This window comes from Myxine glutinosa, unplaced genomic scaffold, assembly GCF_964187855.1.
Source record: "Myxine glutinosa unplaced genomic scaffold, kmMyxGlut1.1 SCAFFOLD_2098, whole genome shotgun sequence".
In the NCBI taxonomy this organism is placed as follows: Eukaryota; Metazoa; Chordata; class Myxini; order Myxiniformes; family Myxinidae; genus Myxine; species Myxine glutinosa.
The window spans coordinates 37,892-60,538 of NW_027618193.1; the positions used below are offsets into that span (position 1 = coordinate 37,892).

At 44.1% G+C, this 22,647-nt stretch overlaps 1 protein-coding gene across 3 annotated transcripts in view; it reads left to right on the top strand.

Moving 5' to 3' along the window:
* Positions 1-22,647, top strand: part of LOC137431694 (ethanolamine kinase 1) — a gene marked incomplete at its 3' end in the record, with an annotated part of 54,802 nt that overhangs the window by 17,310 nt on the left and 14,845 nt on the right. For all 3 annotated transcript variants that reach the window (XM_078769331.1, XM_078769332.1, XM_078769333.1), the window contains 2 exon segments: positions 9,899-10,041; positions 10,240-10,323. In XM_078769331.1, the coding sequence (XP_078625457.1) occupies positions 9,899-10,041; positions 10,240-10,323 (227 nt within the window).

Here is a 22,647-nt window from a genome sequence, read left to right on the forward strand (position 1 = left end):
GCAAGAAACCCCTCAAACATCGCACAGCTGAAAGAATTCTGCATGTAGGAGTGGGCAAAAATTTCTCCCAGTCGATGTCAGAGACTGGTCGACAGTTATAAGAAATGCCTACTTGAGGTTTTCTGCCAAAGGGGTCAATACCACCTATTAGAGCCAAGGGTGTACATACTTTTTCCACATGTGAAATTTGCATTTATGTTTATTTAAATTATACAATGGACTACAAAATGTAAATGTTTCATGATATTTGTTATATTATATCACCTTTATCTATCAATATTGTTGAAATGAAGATCAAATAGCTGTATGTTGAAATATGTTGAAAAAGTCAAAACTTTACATGGGGTGTACTTACTTTTTCACGTGACTGTATGTCTGAACCTTGTGAGCGGAATATCTTGAAAAATAAACGAACTACTAATTTCTAATCTGGTGTGTGGGTGTGTCTCCAACCCACTCGCAAATATTATCGACTCTTCCATGTTTTCTGCATCTTCCACTTTGTCAACTCGCATCACTTCACCGATGGGGGACCTTGGCGTAACGCTTGTTAGTCAAAGTACAGTCGTTTGTGTTTGCTTTATAGTGATGATGTTTGCAGGTTGTTTTTGAAATTGATGCTACGCCAAAATTCACTGGACACACTTGTTGTTTATTAATCCAGTTCAAACATTGGTGCAATACTTTTGCTGATTGCTTTTGATTTTCGAGTTAAACCACTGTCAGGCATGACCTTTGTGAACTTGGCCTTCTTTTTAATTTTCCAATCTGGTGCAAAAATGTATTCATCACTTGATTGTTGCTGAACCTTTTTTGGATATTATCTTTTTTATATACTTTGCCCTCTTATGTTTATCCTCTCCCTCCCGTTCCCCCGTCCCCCAACCACCCCCAAACCATGACAATACTGAAAGGGTTGCACATGGATTGATTCTACAAACGATAAGCATTACACATGAGGTACAATCATAACCTGAATGTTCTCGATCTAGCTCAGTGCTTTAAAAGGTCCCTCTGATACCCAGGCGAATGAAATGAGTTGTTTTGCTGTTCATTAATGCAGGTGTACCTTTTCATACACCAAAAAATCTAGGCTTTCCATCCACCTCTACTCATTTGTTCCTATTTTCTCTCACTAAAGTGCACTTTTCCCTCCAGGGCTTCAAGCAAGTTGTGCACCACCATCTCTCATCATCCCCCTCCCCCTTCTTCGTTAACTGCATTTTTTTTTAACCTCCAATAATCCTACATAACATAACTTTCTTACTGCTATTCCTCTCTCTCTCTCTCTCTCTCTCTCTCTCTCTCTCTGTCTCTCTGTCTCTCTGTGTCTCTGTGTGTCTCTGTGTCTGTCTGTGTGTTCATTTCCTTGTGTGTGGCCACAGTCACTCAAACCTTTTCTCAACTATCTCTTCCATGTGCCTCAATTTAGTGTACAACCTCCCCCTCCACTCTCCCAAATCATATATGGTGAGATCTTGTGGGTTTTTTTTTTTTTTTTTGGTGGAGTCCTACTGGAGCTTTCTGATGTAGAGTGTGATGAACCAAAATGATCACCATGACCTGTGTTGATTATGCTAATTAAATACAAGGAGTCTGTAAGAATTCCCATGTTTTAAACATGCCATGTTAAGGTGTACATGGCATCTTCATATGGCCTTCCACAGCATGGAGTTCTAATCACAAAATAAATAACAAAAACACTGATAACATTGTGACAAAGCACATATTAATTAATACTAATAATATCAAGAACAATAATGATAGTCGTATAATTTGGCAATAATAATAATGAACTTATAATCCCCACCCTGGCCCAAGCACATCTGTGTTTGGTGAAAGGCAAGCTAATGCTCAAGCAGTACGGCAGGCAGATATGCCACAAGGCTGTGAAGACCAATGGAAATTTGCTCCAATGGACCTATGGACCTACTCATTATAACAAACTTGTAGTTTAACGTTACATAAAAGTCATTTGATAAAAGTGTGAGGAATTTGGATTGTACATTTGTATCAAAATAGTTTAGTTCCAGAAGTATTGGATCATGTGACCAGCTTCTTCCCCCTCTCAGCCCCACCCCCTCCATTCCAACACTAACTTACTTGTTAATTGCACTGGCCTGGTCCCTTGTGGAGTCTATAATTTTAGTGCCTTTTTGTTTGTCTTCACCTGGAATATTTTTTGTTTCTCGATTTTTCCAGTTTACTGGGTTTAAGTGTTCTAAAGCAAACAGTGATTTAACACGAGTAATGTCTTGGGTATTGAAGTATCAGATATTTCTTTATAAATCCGTGATCTTTATTTTGCTCCACGATTATCACTCCACGAGACAATTAACGTGTATTGTAAATCTTATTAGTTGAATTTGGTTTTTATACTATTTTATGGGTAAAATGTACTCATTTAACCTAACCTCCCTACCTCTCCTTTTAGCTGATGGGAATATGTGGGTAATGACCTTGCTTGGTCGGTAAACACTTGTTAAATGGCTGAACAGATGAAATCGCAATCAGTTTTGCGTTGGTTTATTTGTTTGCTGTGTTGGCACTGTGTTCACGAACTACTTGTGAACTTTTGCTCCAAGTCTTCTTTGATTTTATTGATTACCTTTATCACTGAAGGTTATGTTTTCACCCCAGTTTGTCTTTGTCTGTCTGTCTGCTTGTTTGTTTGTGAGCAGGATATCTCAAAAATTATGGACATATTTGGACAAAACTTGGTAGACAGGTTGGTTGTGTGACAAGGACGAATTAATTGATTGTTGGTGAGGATTTGGATACTAGGATTCTTCGTGATCCTTCACAAATGAGAAATCAGCCCAAAAACGATACATAGAATGATGCACTACATGACCAAAGGTATGTGGACACCCCTTATAATTAGTGGATTTGGCTATTTCAGCCACACCCATTGCTGATAGGTATATATAATCAAGCACACAGACATGCAATCTCCATAGACAAACATTGGCAGGAGAATGGGCCATACTGAAGAGCTCAGTGACTTTCAACGTGGCACCATCATAGGATGCCACCTTTCCAACAAGTCAGTTCGTCAAATTTCTGCCCTGCTAGAGCTGCCCCGGTCAACTGTAAGTGCTGTTATTTTGAAGTGAAAACGTTGAGGAGCAACAACAGCTCAGCCGCGAAGTGGTAGGCCACACAAGCTCACAGAACATGACCGCTGAGTGCTGAAGCGCGTCGCGTGTAAAAATCGTCTGTCCTCCGTTGCAACACTACCGAGTTCCAAACTGCCTCTGGACGCAACGTCGGCACAACAACTGTTCTTTGGAAGCTTCATGAAATGGGTTTCCATGGCCGAACAACCGCACACAAGCATAAGACCACCATGCGAAATGCCAAGCTTCGGCTGGAGTGGTGTAAAGCTCGCCACCATTTTACTCTGGAGCAGTGGAAACGACGTTTGATGCAGACCAGTCACTCTACTCTGGACATGCTGCTTCTGCTGTCTCAACAATGGATGGAGGTCCTCAATGCCAAACAGGAAATCAGAGCTGTCTCCAGGAAGTCAGAGCCGTCTCCCTTGACATATCTCCTACCTTCGATATGGTCTGGCACCCTGCCCTGCTCACCAAACTCACCTCTTGTGGTTTCCATGGTAACCTCCACTCAAGCTCGCAGACTTCCTCTCCTGTGGTAGCCAGCATGTGGCTCTCAATTAAAATCGCTCATCTCCTCTTCCTGTCCAGGCCGGAGTTCCTCAAGGCATTGCGCTAGGCCGTGTGTGCCTTTTCTCATCTTCATCAATGATCTTTCCGACTCTGGAAATTCCTCTCTATCTCTTTGCTGATGAGTCCACTCTCTGCCGCTCCATCTCTCATCCCTCAGATCTGCAGGCAGAAGCAGCCTCTTCACTTTCTGCACACCTGGACAAAATCACAAACTCGTCAAACACGTGGAATATGTCTTTTAATCCTGACAAATCACACACACTATGTCTCAACAAAAAGACCGTCTGGACAGCCCTCCCATCTTTCTCAACAATCTTCTCAAATAAGTTCTGTCACTCAAGCTTTTGGGTGTCACTATCAGCCATGATCTTTCCTGGGAAAACCACATTTCCAAGCTGACCTCCAACGCCTGTTGACGACTGGGCATCATCCGTCATGCGAAGTCCTTCCTTAGCACTACTGAGCTGCTCACCACTTACAAAGCTTTCATCCGCAGCTCAATGGAGTACTGATCTCCCCTCTCGGCTGGTGATCCTGTCTCATATCTAGCTCAGCTTAACGCTGGAGAAACCAAGGCATTTAGAATCATTGGTATCTCCCGTGATGAAGCCTATTCTGAGAGCCTTTCTCTCTCTCACCACAGGCATAATGGCAGAATTTCCGTCTTCTACCGACTCCTCTCTGGCCTTGCTCCCCCTGCTCTGTCTGTGCCATGCCCCCAAATATTCCTCCAGGATGCACAAGATCTGTCAGCAACCCTCTTCTGGTGAAACTGCCAAAATCAAGACTCTGCTCACCTTCACTCTTTCCTTCCTTTTTTTTTTCCCACCTCTGGAACAAACTCCCACACTCCCTTCAATCCCACTACTCCCTCCAGGTATTCAAAACAGCTGTTCACCACCGTCTCATATCTCCCCCCCTATCCAAACATTTTGTATTTGAATACAAAAAAAAAACATTTTTAGTAGGAAAGCAGTAGGAAAAGCAATTGTCATATAATTGACAAATATATTTACCATTTCTCTTCTTATTATGACATCTATTTAATGTGTCGAGATTTTCCCAGTGTTCACTATTGGACATACATAGGGTTGACGCCACTCAGGCTGGTCTACCTCTCAATGCACAAAGGTTTGAGAGGACGATCCCTTCTCCAGGGTTCCTCGGGCTTCCAGAGTTGGACTTTTTTTGCTGGTTCTTCATGGCGCATCACATGACCAGCAAGGTGAAGGTGGCATTGCCTTCCAATATCAAAGATGCTGGGAAGAGAACCTTACAAATCTTATTAAAATAGAGTTCCATTTAATTTATGCCTTTTTCTGCACAGGCTCGAGGCTCGTGGAGGAGCTGGAACATAGAAGGGATCACAACACAACATAACAAAACGAATAGCAGGAGAGGGGGTAAGCAAACAACAGCGGGGTTGGCGGGACAAAGGTTAATGTTCTCTGCTCGCCTTCACTCTATCATTCCTCTTTTCTCCCGCCTCTGGAACAAACTCCCACACTCCCTTCAATCCCACTCCTCCCTCCAGGTCTTTAAAACAGCTGTTCACCACCATCTCTTATCTTTCCCCATCCAAAACCCTGATTTTTTTCTACCCCCACTAATTCACCCCAGATCCACCTTGTTTGAAATTCCAACTTCTTTCCTGGAAGTCCCGGCAGTGTCCATACGTTTTATACCTCTCCCACCCCCCCTTCCCATGCCTTCCCCCCCCCCAAAGCCCTCTCCCTCCCACAAATCTCTCGATGTCCCTGCTCTCAGATGTTGTGTTTGTGTTCCTCCCCCTCTCGCCCCATCTTGTCTACCGCTCCCCATGTTATATGTTTTATGTGTCGGTTTGTCTTTCTGTGTGATTAATGTTAGCTCTTTCATTAGCCTCGATCTTGTATAAGAAAAAAAAAAAAGAAAAAAAAAAAGCTCATTAAAGAGATTTTAAAAGTCCAAGTATCACATGGAGGACATACGCACCCTAGCGTCCTCATTACCTCTACCACCGAAGGTGGACTGAGGTTGTTTTCACCCCTATTTGTTTGTTTGTCTGACTGTCTGTCTGTAAGCACGATATTTCAATGTTATGGACATATTCGGATGAAATTTGAGGTTGGGTGTGTGACATGGATTAATTCATTCGATTTTGGTGAAGATGCGGATCCAAATCTGGATCCAATAATTTTTTAAGTGATTCTTTAACCATTGAGTGATCGGGCCAAAAACGATATAGAACACAACATCTTAAAAACTTGTGGAGGAGTTAGGACCAAACTCAGTGGATGAGCTGGTTAGTTGAAGAGCACAAGCCGATTAGATTTTGGTTCAGGTCCAGATCCAGATCTGGCCTGTCAGTGGGATACAAAACGTAAACTGTTCAGCCTGGTGGAGGTATGCACTTTACCGAGCACTGTTCTCGTTACCCCGCGCACGCGAAGCAAAAAGCAGGGTTTAGCAATTGATTCATGTCTGTCCGGCCATCCTATCAGTTTATGATCAAGGAACAACGTATTCAAATTGAATGTTGTAATGGGAAGACAGGTCTTTCGTTTTATCATACTTTGTTTCTGATTTAGTCTCGATTGCACATGCGCAGAGAGGAGTATTATTTCTACTGTTTGCCGAGCAGTTAAACACAATTGAAAATCATTCCAAACACAAAACTTACCGTTTTCAAGGACGTCATAATGGACACAAACGATGGGCACGAATAACTAATGTATCGTCTGAGATAGGTTGATGTAATAAACACTGTGGAAAATGGTGGTAAAACCGGAATTAATTTATTTATACGACTTTTACAATCTCTATTTTATTTAAGTTTAATTAAATATTTAAACACTGTAGAACACAAATCGCCTTTCATAATATTTCAAAGAACGTCCAGTTTTGCAGTACTTCAATTTAAATAAAGGTTCTATGGGGCGGTGTATAAGGGTGGTGTTCAGGACTGCTTCTGGACTACTTCAATAGCATGAAACTTCTGGATTTTTTGAAACTATCGTTAAAATTATTATTTTATTGAAATTGAAATACAGCACTTGTATATACTGTACTTGTTTTGCAATGCTTTTCATGTTCCGTTAACTTAGCTTTATTGCACTCTTCCGTTAACTTAGCTTTATTGCACTCTTTTGTTTGCATTGTCTTTAGAATGAGCAGTACTTCCATTGGGGTTTATAAAAATCAAGATGTATCCTCATTTTGGATTTACACTGGCTCTCATCACTTTTTCTTGGCCTATTTGGCATTCCCATCTGATCACATAGCTCAGGATGTTGGGATCTCAGGTTTAAATCCAATTGACTATGTTGTGGCGGGCACAAGGGACAATAATTCCGCGCACCAGTGGGTGGCGCGAGCGTCCAGGCGGGGAACTGAAATGCATGCCCCGCCTTTCGGCCGATCGGCCACGCCCGGGGGCAAGGCATGGCCTCGGGACATATATGCGGGCTCTAAGCTCGAGCCCGCCCAGTGCTGAAGTGCGAGCTCTTAATAAAGACTTATTGTATCCACGCGTTGGGGCCTACCTCTCTGGCAATCGAGTCGTGTGTGCACAGCACCACACTGGTGACCCCGATTGGTTCAGCCGTTGCTGACCCCCGAACGCGCCATGGCTACCAACGCCATCGCAATCAAACTCCCGGAGTTTTGGGAAGCGCAAGCCGACGTTTGGTTTGTGCAGGCCGAAGCTCAATTCCAGCTCCGGGGCATCACGGCGGACGAGACCCGGTACTACCACGTGGTCGCCGCCCTCGGGCCTGGCACTGCCGCCCACGTCGTGTCCATCCTTCGGCGCCCGCCGGGCGACCACAAGTACGAGGCACTCAAACGTCTCCTCCTCGCCACGTTCGGGCTCACAGAGGTCGAATGTGCCGACCGCCTCCTGAACCTTCCCGCCCTCGGCGACACACGACCACCGTCCGGATGGATTTCATGCTGTCGCTGCTTGGAGACCGGCGCCCGGATTTCTTATTCCGAGCACTTTTCCTACGCCAGCTACCTGTACAGGTGCGCCTCGCGCTGGCCGGTTCCAAAATAACGGAACCCCGCGCCCTGGCTGGAGAGGCCGACAAGTATTTTGGGACGTTGGGGGACGTTTTTTTTTGTATGCTTCCCCAGACCTGCACCTCGACACAATCCTGTCTCTGAGTTCTGCAGGCAGTTCCTTCGACCTCATGGCTTGGTTTTTGCTCTGATATGCATTGTCAGCTGTGAGACCTTATATAGACAGGTGTGTGCCTTTCCAAATCATGTCCAATCAATTGAATTTACCACAGGTGGACTCCAATCATGGTGTTGAAACATCTCAAAGATGATCAAGAGAAATGGGAGGCACCTGAGCTAAATTTCAAATGTCATAGCAAAGGGTATGAATACTTATGTAAATGTGATATTTCAGTTTGTTTTTTTAAATAAATTTACAAATCTTTCTAAAATCCTGTTTTCTCTTTGTCATTATGGGGTATTGAGTGTAGAATGATGAGGTACAAAACGAATTGAAACGACTTCAGCATAAGGCTGCAACATAACAAAATGTGAAAAAAGGGAAGGGGTCTGAATACTTTCTGAATGCACTGTATCACTTCAGATTGATTGTCAAAGAACCCACCTTTCTATGTCCTTGGTCATCCACTGGAAGATGTTCAGTTTCTTGAACCTCTAGGCTTCACCATCAGCCATGACCTTTTCTGGGCCACAAACCAAAGTTGGCCTCCAAAGCAAGCCACTGATTGGGCGTTCTCCTTCGATCAAAGATTTTCCTTGGGAATTCAGAGCTATTCGCAATCTACGGGGCCTTTTCCATCGCTCAACGGATAATTGTCTCTGCTATATTCTGGTGCTCCAGCATCCCACCTGTCTCCTGAATTCTGTGCAGTAAAGTTGTTTAACTAATTCTAATCTCTTGTGATGAAGCCAAAGCACATGGTCTCATGCTCTGACATTGCAGGCAGGTCGGTGGTCTGTTTTCGAATGTCTATTCACCAGCATTGTTCCCTAAACTTTGTCCTCCGGTCGTCCCCTGCAATCCAGGGTGAACTATTTCTTCCAGTAACCCCCTCCTTATTAAACTTCCAAAATCCAGGTTGACTCCACACCTCAACCTTTATTCCTCTCCTCTCCCATCTATGGAACTGCCTTCCAGAGGCTGCTCTGTCTCTTTTCCCTGTAGGGTTTCCAGCAGGCAGTGCATCGTCACCTTATGGCATCCCCTATTCTGACCCATGATCTTTATTACCGTAATTAACCCTTTCTAACCAAACCCTCTCGCTGATTTCAGTCTTTGCGCGCTCTTTTTCCTTTCCTGTTTGTTTATCCCCTTTCTGGTTGTGCCCAATTGTTGCCCCACTCACTATCCCACTTTCAAGTTCACCGTGCTTTTCCATGAGCCTCACTCTGGTAGAAAAAATAACCAAACAAGATGCACTAAATAGTAACATGGTAATATGATATATTGCTCCGACCTCGACCCTTTACCGTAAAAGTTGCAAGCAGCATGACACAACCTGTCGGATGATGCTCGTCAGTGCTGAAGTTTCTTCTTCTCCAGCCTAAACATTGACATTGACAGTGTGAGAGATTTCTGGTCACTTTGGGGTTTCAAATCGTCCAGCAAATACGATTGGTTTGCAGAGGGCGGTACCTTCGTGAATGTTCTCTCTCCAAGGATAAATACATCTGAATGAGGATGGGGGAGAGGAGGAAGAACAGCCAGTCCTTTGTTGCTTTGTTGTGTGCATTGCCATGGCAGGTTTTGTTTTACTTTTGAAATAAACCCTTGCGTTTTATATCTATCCTGCCCCCCCCACCCCCTCCCCAGGCCCTCTCCCTCCCACACATCTCCACACACCTCTCACTCCCATGTCCCTGCTCTCAAATGTTGTGTTTGTGTGCTTCCTCCCTTTCCCCATCTTGTCGACCGCTCCCCTTTTTATATACTTTGCTTGCTTGCTTGTTTGTTTGATTTGTTTGTTTGATAAATGTTAGCTCTTTCACAAGCCTCGACTCTGTATACAAAAAAAAAACAAACAAAAAAAACCCGAGTGAATAACACTCGACGGCAGGTGTTGATCAATCAAGAAAATAATTTTGTGGTCCAGTGGCATTTTAATTGAAAAAGAGTGGGGCTGAATGGGTGCACATGGATCAGTGTATCATGCTGGATGCCATGCTGCAGATCACCGAATGTTGGAAATTTAACTTTGTTGCAGGTTTGAACGTGAGATTCCCAGCAGGGCGGAACTGCAGAGGGAAATGGATGAACTCCATGAACATCTCTCTGGCCTGGGCTCTCCTATTGTTCTTTGTCACAATGACCTGCTTGTCAAAAATGTCATTTTCAATGAAGACATTGGTGAACATTACCTATAAGAATAACTCTTGGCTTATTACTCTCACCGACCCACCCACCTGCTTCTTCTCCCCCCCTCCTCCTCCCCCCATCCTGCTCCAACCTAATTCATGCTCCTCCCTCCCCCCAAATTGTTTCTGGCCATTTTTATTGATGATTATTGTTGATAAGTGACTGTGCCTGCATTACCTTGCTCTGCAGATGAATTGAAATTCATTGACTACGAATACTCTGGCTACAACTATCAGGCCTATGACATTGGGAACCACTTCAATGAATTTGCAGGTATGATAAAGGAGTGATCTCTGTTTCGTTTTTTTCTTTTCTTATTTAAACAAGATAATTCTATCATATCCTCTCAACCAGTACAGGATATGTAATATTACATTCCAATTTTTGATTATTGATGATATATTTGTATCTATTATTGAAAAGCTCACTCTTTTCTGATAATTGTTGTTGGACAAAATGGGTTTTCTTAGTTTCTTTTCTTGGTTTCTAATACTCGTTTTACGAAACCCCGCCCCGTCGCCTATCTATATACATTTTTACAAACTCCTTTTCAATCAGTCATTGCAAAGAGGTTGTTATTCTGTTTATACGTCTGCCATGTACATGACTTAGACCATGTACGTTGCATTTTCAGCAGTGATGTTTTGTCCATCAGTCGTTCTTGGGCTCCTGTAAACTTAAAGAAAATAATCTACATGAGACAAGACAAATAAAAGTTGGACCAAGAAAATGATTGAGAACAATGTAGTGTTTCAAGTCTAGAATCATAGGAAACCTAATTTTTTTTTTTTTGAGACGATGCCTTTGAGATGCAGATACGATGTCGTGGACCAATTGAAAGGCCCCTGCATAGTCCAGGTACAACCCCACTTGATTTTTTTTCTTCTTCCGGGACACCTGAAATCAGTGGTTTGTACCACAAGACGACGTGCTAATAAAGATCCAAGGAAGTAAAATCAGAAACATGTGCTGCGATCGATGTGTTGATAAGAAACGTTTAAAGAAACCTACATTCAAGAATAGATGTGTGTGCATATCAGGGCCTCGCAATTCAAACAATTACATAAAATTAAGCAAGTGTATGTCTGCAGCCACAAAGCCACATGACTTAAGTACGCATGCTGTTTGAACGTTAGTTGCTCTGTGACTAATCTATTAATTACGTATTATTGGAACGTACCTTTTCAACCTTTAGACTCTTTCGACTTCTGAGACCCCTTAGACCTTTGAAGAACCCTTCAAGACCCTTTCAACTTTTTCGAGTCATTAGATGCCATTAGACATTTTCATCCTTTCTAGACCCCTTATTATACCCCTATATACCTTTACAGCCCTTGATACTCAAGGACCCCTTTGGAACCCTAATACCCTTAAGAACCCCTGACCCTTAAGAATCCCTGACACTTAAGAACCCCTGACCCTTAAGAACCCCTGACCCTTAAGAACCCCTGACCCTTAAGAACCCCTGACCCTTAAGAACCCCTGACCCTTAAGAACCCCTGACCCTTAAGAACCCCTGACCCTTAAGAACCCCTGACCCTTAAGAACCCCTGACCCTTAAGAACCCCTGACCCTGAAGAGCATTCGACCCTTGAGAACCCCTAAGACCGTTAAGTCCCCTTTAGCCCCGCACACCACACAAACATCTGAAGTCTTCTTGCAAAACAGAGTATACTTTTTTCACCGAGTAATGTGAAACTCTACCTACCCAGAGGGTGGGTACTCTCCTCGCTATTATAAAACTAGAATGGCACTCGATCGAACGCATACCTCCACCAGGCAGAACAGTTTACCTTTTGTATCCCACTGATGGGCCAGATTTGCATTTGGACCTTAACCACAATCTATTCAGCTTGTTCTTGTCACTGACCCAACTCTTCCACCATGTTTTGTCATAATCCATCCACAACGTTTTGAAATGTCATGCTTTCTATCATTTTTGGCCCTTCATCTTACTTGTGAAGAATCACTTTAAGAAACCTAGTATCTGGATCTGGATCCAGATCTTCACCAACATCTAATAAATTTGTCTTTGTCACATACCCAACTTGTCCACCAAGTTTGGTCAGAATCTTTCCATAACTTTTTGAGATATCCTGCTCCCAAATAGACAGGCTGACAAATACGAGTGAAAACATAACCTCAGTCCACCTTCGGTGGTAGAGATAATACAATTGTACAATAAATATCCCTATAATTCTGGACTGTTGTTGTATAGCCCCGGACAGTTCTCTCAAACAGGCCCGCAGCATGGAGACAGCTGATCGATCTCCCAGTAGTGATATCCAAGATTGTGTACCCCAGGTTTTGCGAAGCCAGGTCCAAAGATAGAGATAGAGGCGGAGATAGAGGCGGAGATAGAGGCGGAGGCGGAGGCAATGAGGGATGGGTTAAAAAAAAAAAACGTGGACGGAGTGGGAGAGGAGGAGGAGGAGGAGGAGGAGGAGGCGGTGAGGGACAGACAAGAGAGAGAGTGGGCTGGTCTATGTGGACTGATCGGTGATCTAACTGTGGCCACGCTTTGCTGACAAATCCGGGCAGCATGGAAGAGTGGGGAATATTTGGCCCCCGACCTGCATTTTTGGATGAGGGGTACCATACAACCATACAATATCCCTGATAGTTGCTAATTCTATAAATTATCCTGTCTATAAATTTGATTTTTTTTCACTTGATGTGCTTACCCAGGCATGCTGGCCAGAGCAGACCAAAGGTAAAGGGGGAAAGGAACCAATTTTTTTTAGCAATTTAGAATCATAGAGCAAGGTTGAGAAGCGTGAGGAGAAATTAAAATGCACTGACTGAGCATAGAACTCGGGGAAAATTAGAATCTTTCTCTTTCAGCAGCAAACTCAGATGTATGTAATTTACAAATTTGGAACCTTCTAGCAAAGTCTTAATTACCTGTAAAATACTCACAGGCCTTAGCTTTCCTCAATAAATTATCAAACGATTCATATGCCATGCTTTTCATGGGAGTAATGAACCCTTTCACACCTGAACAGGCCTCAAGTCTTGAGGAGCATTTTGGAGGAAGTCTTCACCTGTGGTCAATTACTCACTGAAATTACTCACTCACTGAAAGCATTGTACCAAATAACTGTAAATATCTCCTTTCTGGTGTATTTGTGTCTATTATCTGAATAATATCTGGAGATCAACAGGAAATTGCAAATTGAAGAAGAAATCAAACTAAAAAGTGGCATTGGAATTACACATAGATCGTACCACTCACAATCAGAACGGAAGTGCACCAGGTAGCTGTTGCACACCAAAAGGTCCCAAAATGTGATAGTACCCACGTGCTGTAAGATTATTTTAATTAATCCCAATACCGAGAATTATCAACGTTGTCAGTTTGTGGGAGTCTACTGCACAACACTATCGCTATCCGAACACAGCTTTTTGTATGTAGCTCTATGGCAGCTGTAGGCTTGTTGGATAGCGTCATTCGCTGCCAGGATACGTGCAGTGTCTTATCACAAGACTCGGACTGCTTCACAAGTATGAAGAGGAGGATGATTTTAATGGATGTGAACATTGAGTTGAGACTTTTTTTCCCCTTTTTTTTCTTCTTTTGTTGTATACAAGATCGAGGCTTGTGCAAGAGCTAAATTACTTTAATTAAGAAATTAAGTAAGGGTACCTTTAATACTTTAATTGATGAATTAAGACTTAGGAAGGGTACCACGTTGAGGGTTTCTGGTACAATGTGTGACCTTGAGGGGTGGGAGTTGTGCAGAGTGAGAAAGCAGGAGGAGAAATATATGAGAGATACTACAAAGACAGTAAGGCCTTTAACTAACCTGCCTGCATTGAGAAATATGCAGACCCTGAGAATCAGCCTTCTGCTGTGAGATTTACAAGGAACTTGGATACAGTTGGAGGTAATTGGGCCCATCATTCCTGCACTCGATCAACATGCACTCAATTGATCGACATACACAACAACAACAACAACAAACAGGCATTTTAAGGCCATTTTCCCTGCAAGAGCGTGGGTTAGCCTTGCGGTCCCCATGACAATGTTCTCCATTTTGCCCTATTTTCTGCATCTCCCCTTGTTAACCCCCTTGCCCGCATTTCTTCTTCGACCATCTTCAGCCAAGTCTTTCTCGGTCTTCCCCGTCCTCGACTTCCTTCTACATTCATTTCCATCAATCTTTTCAACCAGTCACTTTCATCCTTCCTCAACACATGACCAAACCATCTCAACCTGTTTCTCTTCACAGCATCCATCACAGGCTCTATTCCCATCATCTTTTGCAATTCATCATTTGTCTTCCTCTCTCAACGATACTCCACACATCCACCGAACTATTCGCATTTCCACCCTTTCCAGACTTCGTTGCTGCTCTACGTTCATTACCCATGTCTCACTCCCATAAATCATAACACTTCTCACACATGCAGCATACACCTTTCCCTTCAGCTTCAATAACACTCCCCTCCTCGTCAGCACGCCACTCAGTTCCTGAAACCTCTTCCATGCACATCTCACTCGAGCAACCGTTGCCGAGTCTGATCCACCTTCTCCATTCAGCATCTCCAAGGTAACAAAATGTTTTCACACCTTCCAGCTTCACGCCATCTCCAAGATCCAACTCAACATTTCCTCCATCTGCAGCTCCCTCTGTGCACACCTTACACTTGAATGTAGCTGCCACACTGGTTAATGACCCTCTCAAACCACTACCTTTTTGATGAACCCACTCAGCGCACGTTGTACATTGAATGGAATTCACTCCGACACCCTTCCTGCACACAGCATATGGCCACTTCCCAGTTCTTTCCACCTCACCACATGCTTTACCACTTGCCATCACCTTCGTTTTTCCGATATTCACCTTCAGACCTTTTGTCTCCATACATTCCATGCACTCAATTGTGTAAGTAAGTTGTGTAAGACTGTAAGTAGTCCTGACAAGCGAACCGAAATTACCTCTTTTATTCAAGATAATGATATTGACGTGCTTTTTCTGACCGAAACTTGGCTCCGACCCAGTGGCGACGAAGCGAGGTGTGCTGATCTCACCCCACCTGGATACACCCTGCAGTCATTTCCTCGCTCCTCTAGGGGTGGGGGCGTGGCTGTTATTTACAGAGACAACTTCTCTCCCTTTGTCTCCTTCACCACGACTTTTTCGTTCGACCATTCATCCTACGAGCTAGCCCATGTCACCTTCACTCTGTCAGAAAACACTCTTCATTTCTTCTGCTTCTACCGACCTCCACCTAACCGGAAAAACAAGCTTACTGACTCTATGTTCGTGACCCAGCTTCCAAATCTGCTCGACCACTGCAATACTCTTCCTGATTTTGTCTTGATTCTTGGAGATTTCAACGTCCACTACGACCAACCACAACATCCTCTCACTTCAAAGATCATTGACCTCTTTTTTACTTTTAGTCTGTCTCAGTCTGTCTCCCAACCTACACACGTTAAAGGACACATCCTGGATTGGTTAGTGCACAGATGCGATGATCAGTTGGTGCAGTCCACGTCAGTGACCTGTGCTATCACCTCGGATCACTTCTGTGTCACCAGCCACCTGAGTATTGCTGTTCCTCGTCTTCAGCCCACCTTCATCACTGCCCGCAACATTCGTGCCATCGACCATTCCGCCTTTAAAGAGGACCTTCACACCCGTCTCTCTGGCCATTCCTATGTCACTGCAGAAGACCTCGACTGTTGCCTCCGCACAGCGTTGGACTGTCATGCTCCAACGACACGGTGCGCCGTTCCCAGATGCAGGAGTACTCCGTGGTTCAGCGCAGTCAGCGACGAAGTCAGGGCTGCCAAAAAGGACCGACGACGTGCCGAGAGACGGTGGCTGAAGACTGGCCTCACAGTCCATAAACAGTTGTATAACATAGCTAAAAGACTCGTCATAAAAATCATTCTGAAAGCAAAAACGTCATATTTCTGATCGGATTACTAGGAGCTCCTCCTGCAAGCAGCTGTTCAGCATTACCAACCGCCTGTTTGCCACCAAAAATAAATCGGTTCTTCCCACTGTATTTCCTCAAAACGAACTACCCCAACGCTTCCTGCATTTCTTTCACAATAAAATTTAGTCAATAAGAAACAATCTTGACAAGCAGTCACTCCTTTCCTTCGATGATGCTGAACACTGCTTTCACGGACGACCTCTTAGTTCGTTTACTCCTGTTACTGAGGAAATTGTCAAATGTTCAATCCTCAAGTCACACAAAAACATGTGATCTCGACCCCCTTCCCACCGATTTGTTCATTGAGTGTTTGGACACCCTCCTCCCATTTATTACTGCAGTTATCAATGATTCTCTGACTACGGGTTCATTTCCACTTCTCTTTAAACAAGCTCTTGTTAAACCACTTCTTAAAAAGCCCACCCTTGACCTTAACGACATGAAAAATTACCGTCCTATCTCCAACCTGTCTTTCCTGTCAAAGATCACAGAAAGAATTGTGCTATCACAGATGAATGACCATCTAGTTTCAAATAATCGTTTCAATTCTTGCCAGTCAGCATATAGACCAGGCCATAGCACCGAGACCGCTCTCCTAAGAATAACCAATGATCTTCTGACCTCTCTTGACTGTGGTAAGGTTTCCGTTCTTGCTCTTTTGGACTTGTCTGCCGCCTTTGACACGATTGACCATAGTGTCTTAATTCGTCGTCTTGAAATCACATTTGGTATAACTGGTACTCCACTTTCTTGGCTGATGTCCTATCTTACTGATAGAGTGCAAACAGTTGTTGTCAATGGCCAGAAATCAGCCCTTTCTCCACTTTCCTTTGGCGTTCCCCAGGGCTCAGTCCTGGGACCTATCCTCTTTCTTTTGTACACTCAGCCTCTATTTGATCTTGTTGCCAGACATTCAGTTGATCACCACGCCTTTGCGGATGACAATCAGCTGTACAAAGGAAGCACGATTCAACAAATCGTGCCCACTGTTGAAGTGTTAGAAGGCTGTATTGCCGACGTGAAGGCGTGGATGACCCAAAACAAACTTCAGCTGAACGATGCTAAAACAGAGTCTATGATTGTAAGATCGCACAGATGTCCTCCACAATGTTCACTTCCTTCCACTATTCATGTTGGTGAAACCGATGTAAACTTTGTTTCGTCGGCCAAGAACCTTGGTGTGGTTTTCGACTGTAACATGACATTTTCCAAGCAAGTACTTCAAACTTGCAAATCAGCATACTTTCAGCTGCGAAAGATCGCATCCATTTGCCGCTTTCTTACTCCTCAAGCTGCTCTAACTCTGGTCTGTGCCCTTGTCCTCTCAACGCTAGACTATTGTAATTCTTTGTATGCTGGCTGCCCTCAGTTTCTCTTGGATAAGTTACAAAAGGTTCAAAACTCTGCCGCTCGTCTTGTCTGTAAGGCGAAGAAGTCTGACCATGTTACTCCGCTTCTTGAATCTTTACACTGGCTGCCTGTCTCTGCACGTGCGCAATACAAAATTTGCACACTATGTTATAAATCATTGTGTGGAGCGGGACCTCACTATCTCTCCGATTTGCTCACTCTCTATGAACCTCGGCGACGGCTTCGTTCAAGCGACGACTCTATGACCTTAGAGCCGCCGCGAACCAGCACCAAGTCGTTTGGCAAGAAATCCTTTTCGTTTGCTGCACCTCTGCTCTGGAATGACTTGCCTCCCTCTGTTCGACATGTTGACTCTCTTCCTGCCTTTAAAACCTCCCTCAAAACTTATCTGTTTCACAAGTCTTTCAAAGTCTAAGTCCTGTTAGTGTTTTCCCTTTGGTTTGAGGTGGGACAGAGATCGAGAGTATGTCTGTGTACATGTGCGGGGGAGGGAGGGGAGGTGGAGGGGGAGTACACATCTGTGGGTTTTGAATGGGGAGGGAGAGGAATCGGGCAAGAGTGAAGGTGTGTGTCTGTGTGTGTATGTTTGTGTATGTGTGTGCGGTGTGTGTGCATTCGCATGAAAATGTAAAGCGCCATGAGGGTAGTTTACTCTGCTTGATGGGGCTATATAAGACTCCTTTATTATTATTATTATTATTATTATTATTATTATTATTATTATTATTTATTCCTTCCATTTGTTCATCTTCTCCTTCAGTCCATCCATACTTTCTGCAATCAACACCAGATCATCTGCATCCAACAACTCCCACGGTAAACCCTCCTTTAAGTTCTGAGCCAGCACCTCCATCACAGCTACAAATAGTAGTGGACTTAGTACTGACCCCTGATGCACTCCCACCTTCACCTCAAACTCACCACTGTTCCCGTCCTTCGTCCTTACAGCTGTGCGTGCTCTTTTGTACATTGCCATCACTACTCTGATCAACCATTCCTCCACTCCTAACTTCCTCAATGCCCATGTGGAACCCAATTGAATGCTTTCTCCAGATCAACAAACCCAAGAAACAACTTCTTCCTCTTCTCCATATTCTTCTCCTGCAACTGCCTCACAATAAAAAGCGCGTCTGTCGTTCCTCTTCCTGGCGTAAATCCAAACTGCATTTCGTCGATCTTCACTTTCTTCCTTGTCCTCCTCTCCAACACCCTTTCCAATACCTTCATTCCATGCTCCAATAACTTTATCGCTCGATACGAGCCACAGTCCAGAGGGTCATCTTTCCCCTTGTATAGAGGGACGAGGGCACTCAGTTCCCAATCCACTGGAATGCGGCCTTCTTTCACCACCAGATTGCAGATCTCTGTCATTCTCTTCACACCCCAATTTCCCGCTGCCTTCAACATATCTCCCACAACTCCCGTCGGCCCTCCCGCTTTTCTACTCTTCATTGCTTTTATCGCTTCCTCAACTTCCTTCTCGGTTATCTTCTCTGCCGGTCCTAAAACTGGGTTACTCTCTATGTTGCCATCCCATTCATTCTCTGCATTCAACAGTATTTCCATATATCTCTTCCATCTTCCTTTAATTCCATCTGGGTCCACAACGATTTGTCCCACTTCATCCTTCAAGCAACTCACCCCCATCACATCACACCTCTCTTTCGTTGTCTGCTTTGCAATCCTGAATACCGCTCTCTGACCCTCTTCCGAATCCAAGCGTTCTCCGATCATTTTCCTACATGCCTCCTGTGCCTTTGCTACCTCTTTCTTTGCAGCCTTCTTGGCTGCCTTATAACTTTCATGCTCTGCCTTTTCTGCCCCCATACCCTTCGCCTTCTGCCACTCCTTGAACTTCTTCCTCTTCTCGTCAATCTTCTTTCCAACTTCATCATCCCACCACCATGTTTCCGAGTGCCTCGGTGGTCCTTTTGTCCATCCACATACCTCACCAACGGCTCCCAACAGACTATCTTTCATTGACATCCAGGGGTCGAAATTATCGACGGCAAAAGCCGGTGTGCCCAAGCTATTTGCCGTGCTGCCCCCAAACTTTTCATGATCACTACAGCAGAGAGTTGCAGTGCCCTTTTTCTTCAGTTGCTGCTGTGCCCTTTTTGTCAATAAAGCATAATAATAGAGACCAAAGTATGAATAAAGTAATGATGAAAACAACAAACTGACTTCGTCGGCTTTCGTTTTCTCAGTGCATGTCGGAACATTAGTGTAGTAAGCATATACATTGTCTAGGCTACCTAGTTTCCCGTTCTCTTACTGAATACAGAATGTTGCAGTCCTACTATCGTCCTTGGCTACGGGAAACGAGGTTCAAGGGCATCCCATAATTTATATTGGCCCCGGCTACGACCATACGTCATCCCATACGTCATCCAGCATCATCAATGAAACGCAAAGCATTATGGGCTACTATGAGCGCATAAATTACAGCGTGGCTATTATTGCCGATGTTTGCACACCCACGTCGTTGCCTACCAACCGCGCTGTATTAGCGGGGGTAATACTCATGGTTGGGACGGCCTTCTGATTGCTTCCGTCCCGACTATAGGTATGTTACAATCCCGCAAGGTCAGCGGTGGTGTACATCTGCCGCTGTACCTGTGCGCACATGTCTACGAGAGGCTGTAGGGATCTCCAAGAAATGCAGGTTTTTCATTGGCTGTCGGAGGGTATTTCCACGTACGTCATAGCTGATGACGTAGTGGAATTGTTCACGCTTCGAACCTCGTTTTCGAATTTACACGAGACCTCTTCAATTTCTGTCATACGATCGACTCGGAAAGTTTGGCTTGTGTTCAGCACTTTTCAAATCAACGATCGAATGTTCCGGACAAAATAAAAGGTATGTTGGACGTTTTTCCAACATGTTATCTAGTTTGTGGTGGAATTTGATTGCAATCTGATGATGTGAAGTAAGATATTTTGGCCCCGATATCGGGCATGGTCCTTGCCGTGTTGAGCAACATTGAGAAAAGATGGCGGCCTGTGTGATACGATGTACTTACACTGTTGAATTTTTTCGCCGATTGTCGCCCAATATTTAGTATGAAAATATTGATCGTGGATATACAATCACGCAAAATATGGATGATTCAGATGTTAGTCTGGCATAATTTTGCAAAAAATGATGATTTTGATCATCTTGAGAGTGGATGTCATGATTTGCGAACACATTCAGCAACGTAAAATCAGCAGAAATGGCAGCATATCTAGTGACCATCTCTTCCACAGAGATCATGTACAGAAGTGTCGCCTCATGTACAGAAGTTTGAGAGGGAAGTGCAGGAAGCCAACACTGACTCTGACACTGAGGATGGGGACAATCAGACCAAGAGGCTGAAGTACAGGGATCTGGAGCTTTATGGTCCTAGAGTACCATCTGTTGAGTTTCAGGCTGGACCCTTGAAAACTGTAGTTGACAAAGTGATTGATTGTTTGGACATGAGATTTAACGAGTTCTATGAGAATGAGGTCCTGATTGCGTTTGAGGTGTTTGACCCCAGCAACATGCCAAAGGGCAAGGACACCCTTGCTGCCTATGGCAATGCCAAAGTCACTTACCTTAGCAATCACTTTCAGCAAATCATTGAAAGAAATGGTTGTGATCCAAGTCAAATACAAAGAGAATGGCTGTCCTTGAAGCTTGACATCAGCAGAAATCATGGAGAGGAGTCCAATTTCCTAGGTCTATGGAAGACCATTCTGACAGAAAAGGGCCACAAATACCCTAATATACTTCATCTGGTGCAGATCTGCCTTGTGTGCCCAGTGGCCACGTCACATGTAGAGAGGCAGTTCTCAGCAGTGAAGCGTATTCTTGGGGATTGGAGGCTAAAACTGGGGTTGGGTATGCAGGAACACCTTCTGCGCATCAGCACAGAAGGGCCCGACCCCGACGACTTTGATCCTACACGTAGCGTTGCCAGGTGGCATTCTATGAGTGCATTTGGACGTAGGCCTGATACTACACCCCTCTCCCCAAGGGTGATTGAATTGTAATCATGTATACCTGACTCAAGACTGAGTCAGTATTGAGTAAAGATAATGTCTGATGATGATGAAAAAAGTTCAACTCTGTTAAACAAAAGTTAAACTTTGTTACATGGACATGATGACAATGCAGTTCTGACTGGGTTGAGTTGAGTTTTGAGAGAAATCAAATCTGAAACTGTTATTGAGATTCAAATTCTAAAAATACATTATTAAAAAGTTTAAGTTGATTTACTTGTTCTGTCAAACAACGGTTAAACTTTGTTACATGGCCATGATGACAATGCAGTTCTGAGTTGAGTTGAGTTTTCTGAAACTGTTTATATTCTAAAAATACATTATTAAAAAGTTTAAGTTGATTTACTTGTTCTGTCAGTAACATTTCCCTGCCTGTTTAAGTTACCGACACACTTTGCCTTGTGCCCACAAGAATAATTCTAGATTGCCTTGGTGCCCACCAAACCCAAAAGAAAATGCCTTGGTGCCCACCAAACCCAAAAGAAAATGCCTTGGTGCCCCCCAAACCCAAAAGAAAATGCCTTCGTGCCCCAAAAAATTTGAAGTCATCAAAGGCAAACATTGCTGTGCCCTCCCTACAGAGTAATTCGACCCCTGGACATCAAACCACTTTCAAGCTCAACCACATCATCCTCCACCATACTCAGCCTCTCTTTTAATGCCTCCTTCACTGTCACCTCTTTCAACCTCCACACCTTCATTCTCGGTTGGTACTTCACCCGCCGAGCTCTCCTCGCACCTTTCACCCTTATGTCGCAGACAACCAAGTGGTGCTGTGAAACAGCCTCCTCCCCCGGGATCACCTTTGTGTCCCGGAGGTGCCCCCTATCTCACCTATGCACCAGCAGGTAGTCAACGGTTGTCGTCGACCCACCTGACGTGTATGGAACAAGCTTATTATCCTCTTTCTGGAACTGAGTATTACAAATCAACAAATCAGCTCCATCAGCAAACTCCAAAATCCTTTCACCTTCTCCATTTCTCACACCATATCCGTAACCCCCATGAACTCCCTCAAAACCGTCCATACTCCTTCCCACATGTCCATTTAGGTCTCCTCCTACCACGACAACTTCCTCATCTTTCACTTTTTCCATCAGCATCTCTATAGCACACCAGAACTTGTCCTTCACTTCATCGCTCCGACCAACCTGCGGAGCATATCCCGAGATGATGTGCACCAAGAGCTTTCCAATCATCATTTTCACCATCATGAACCTTTCACTCACTCTAGTCACACTCATCACA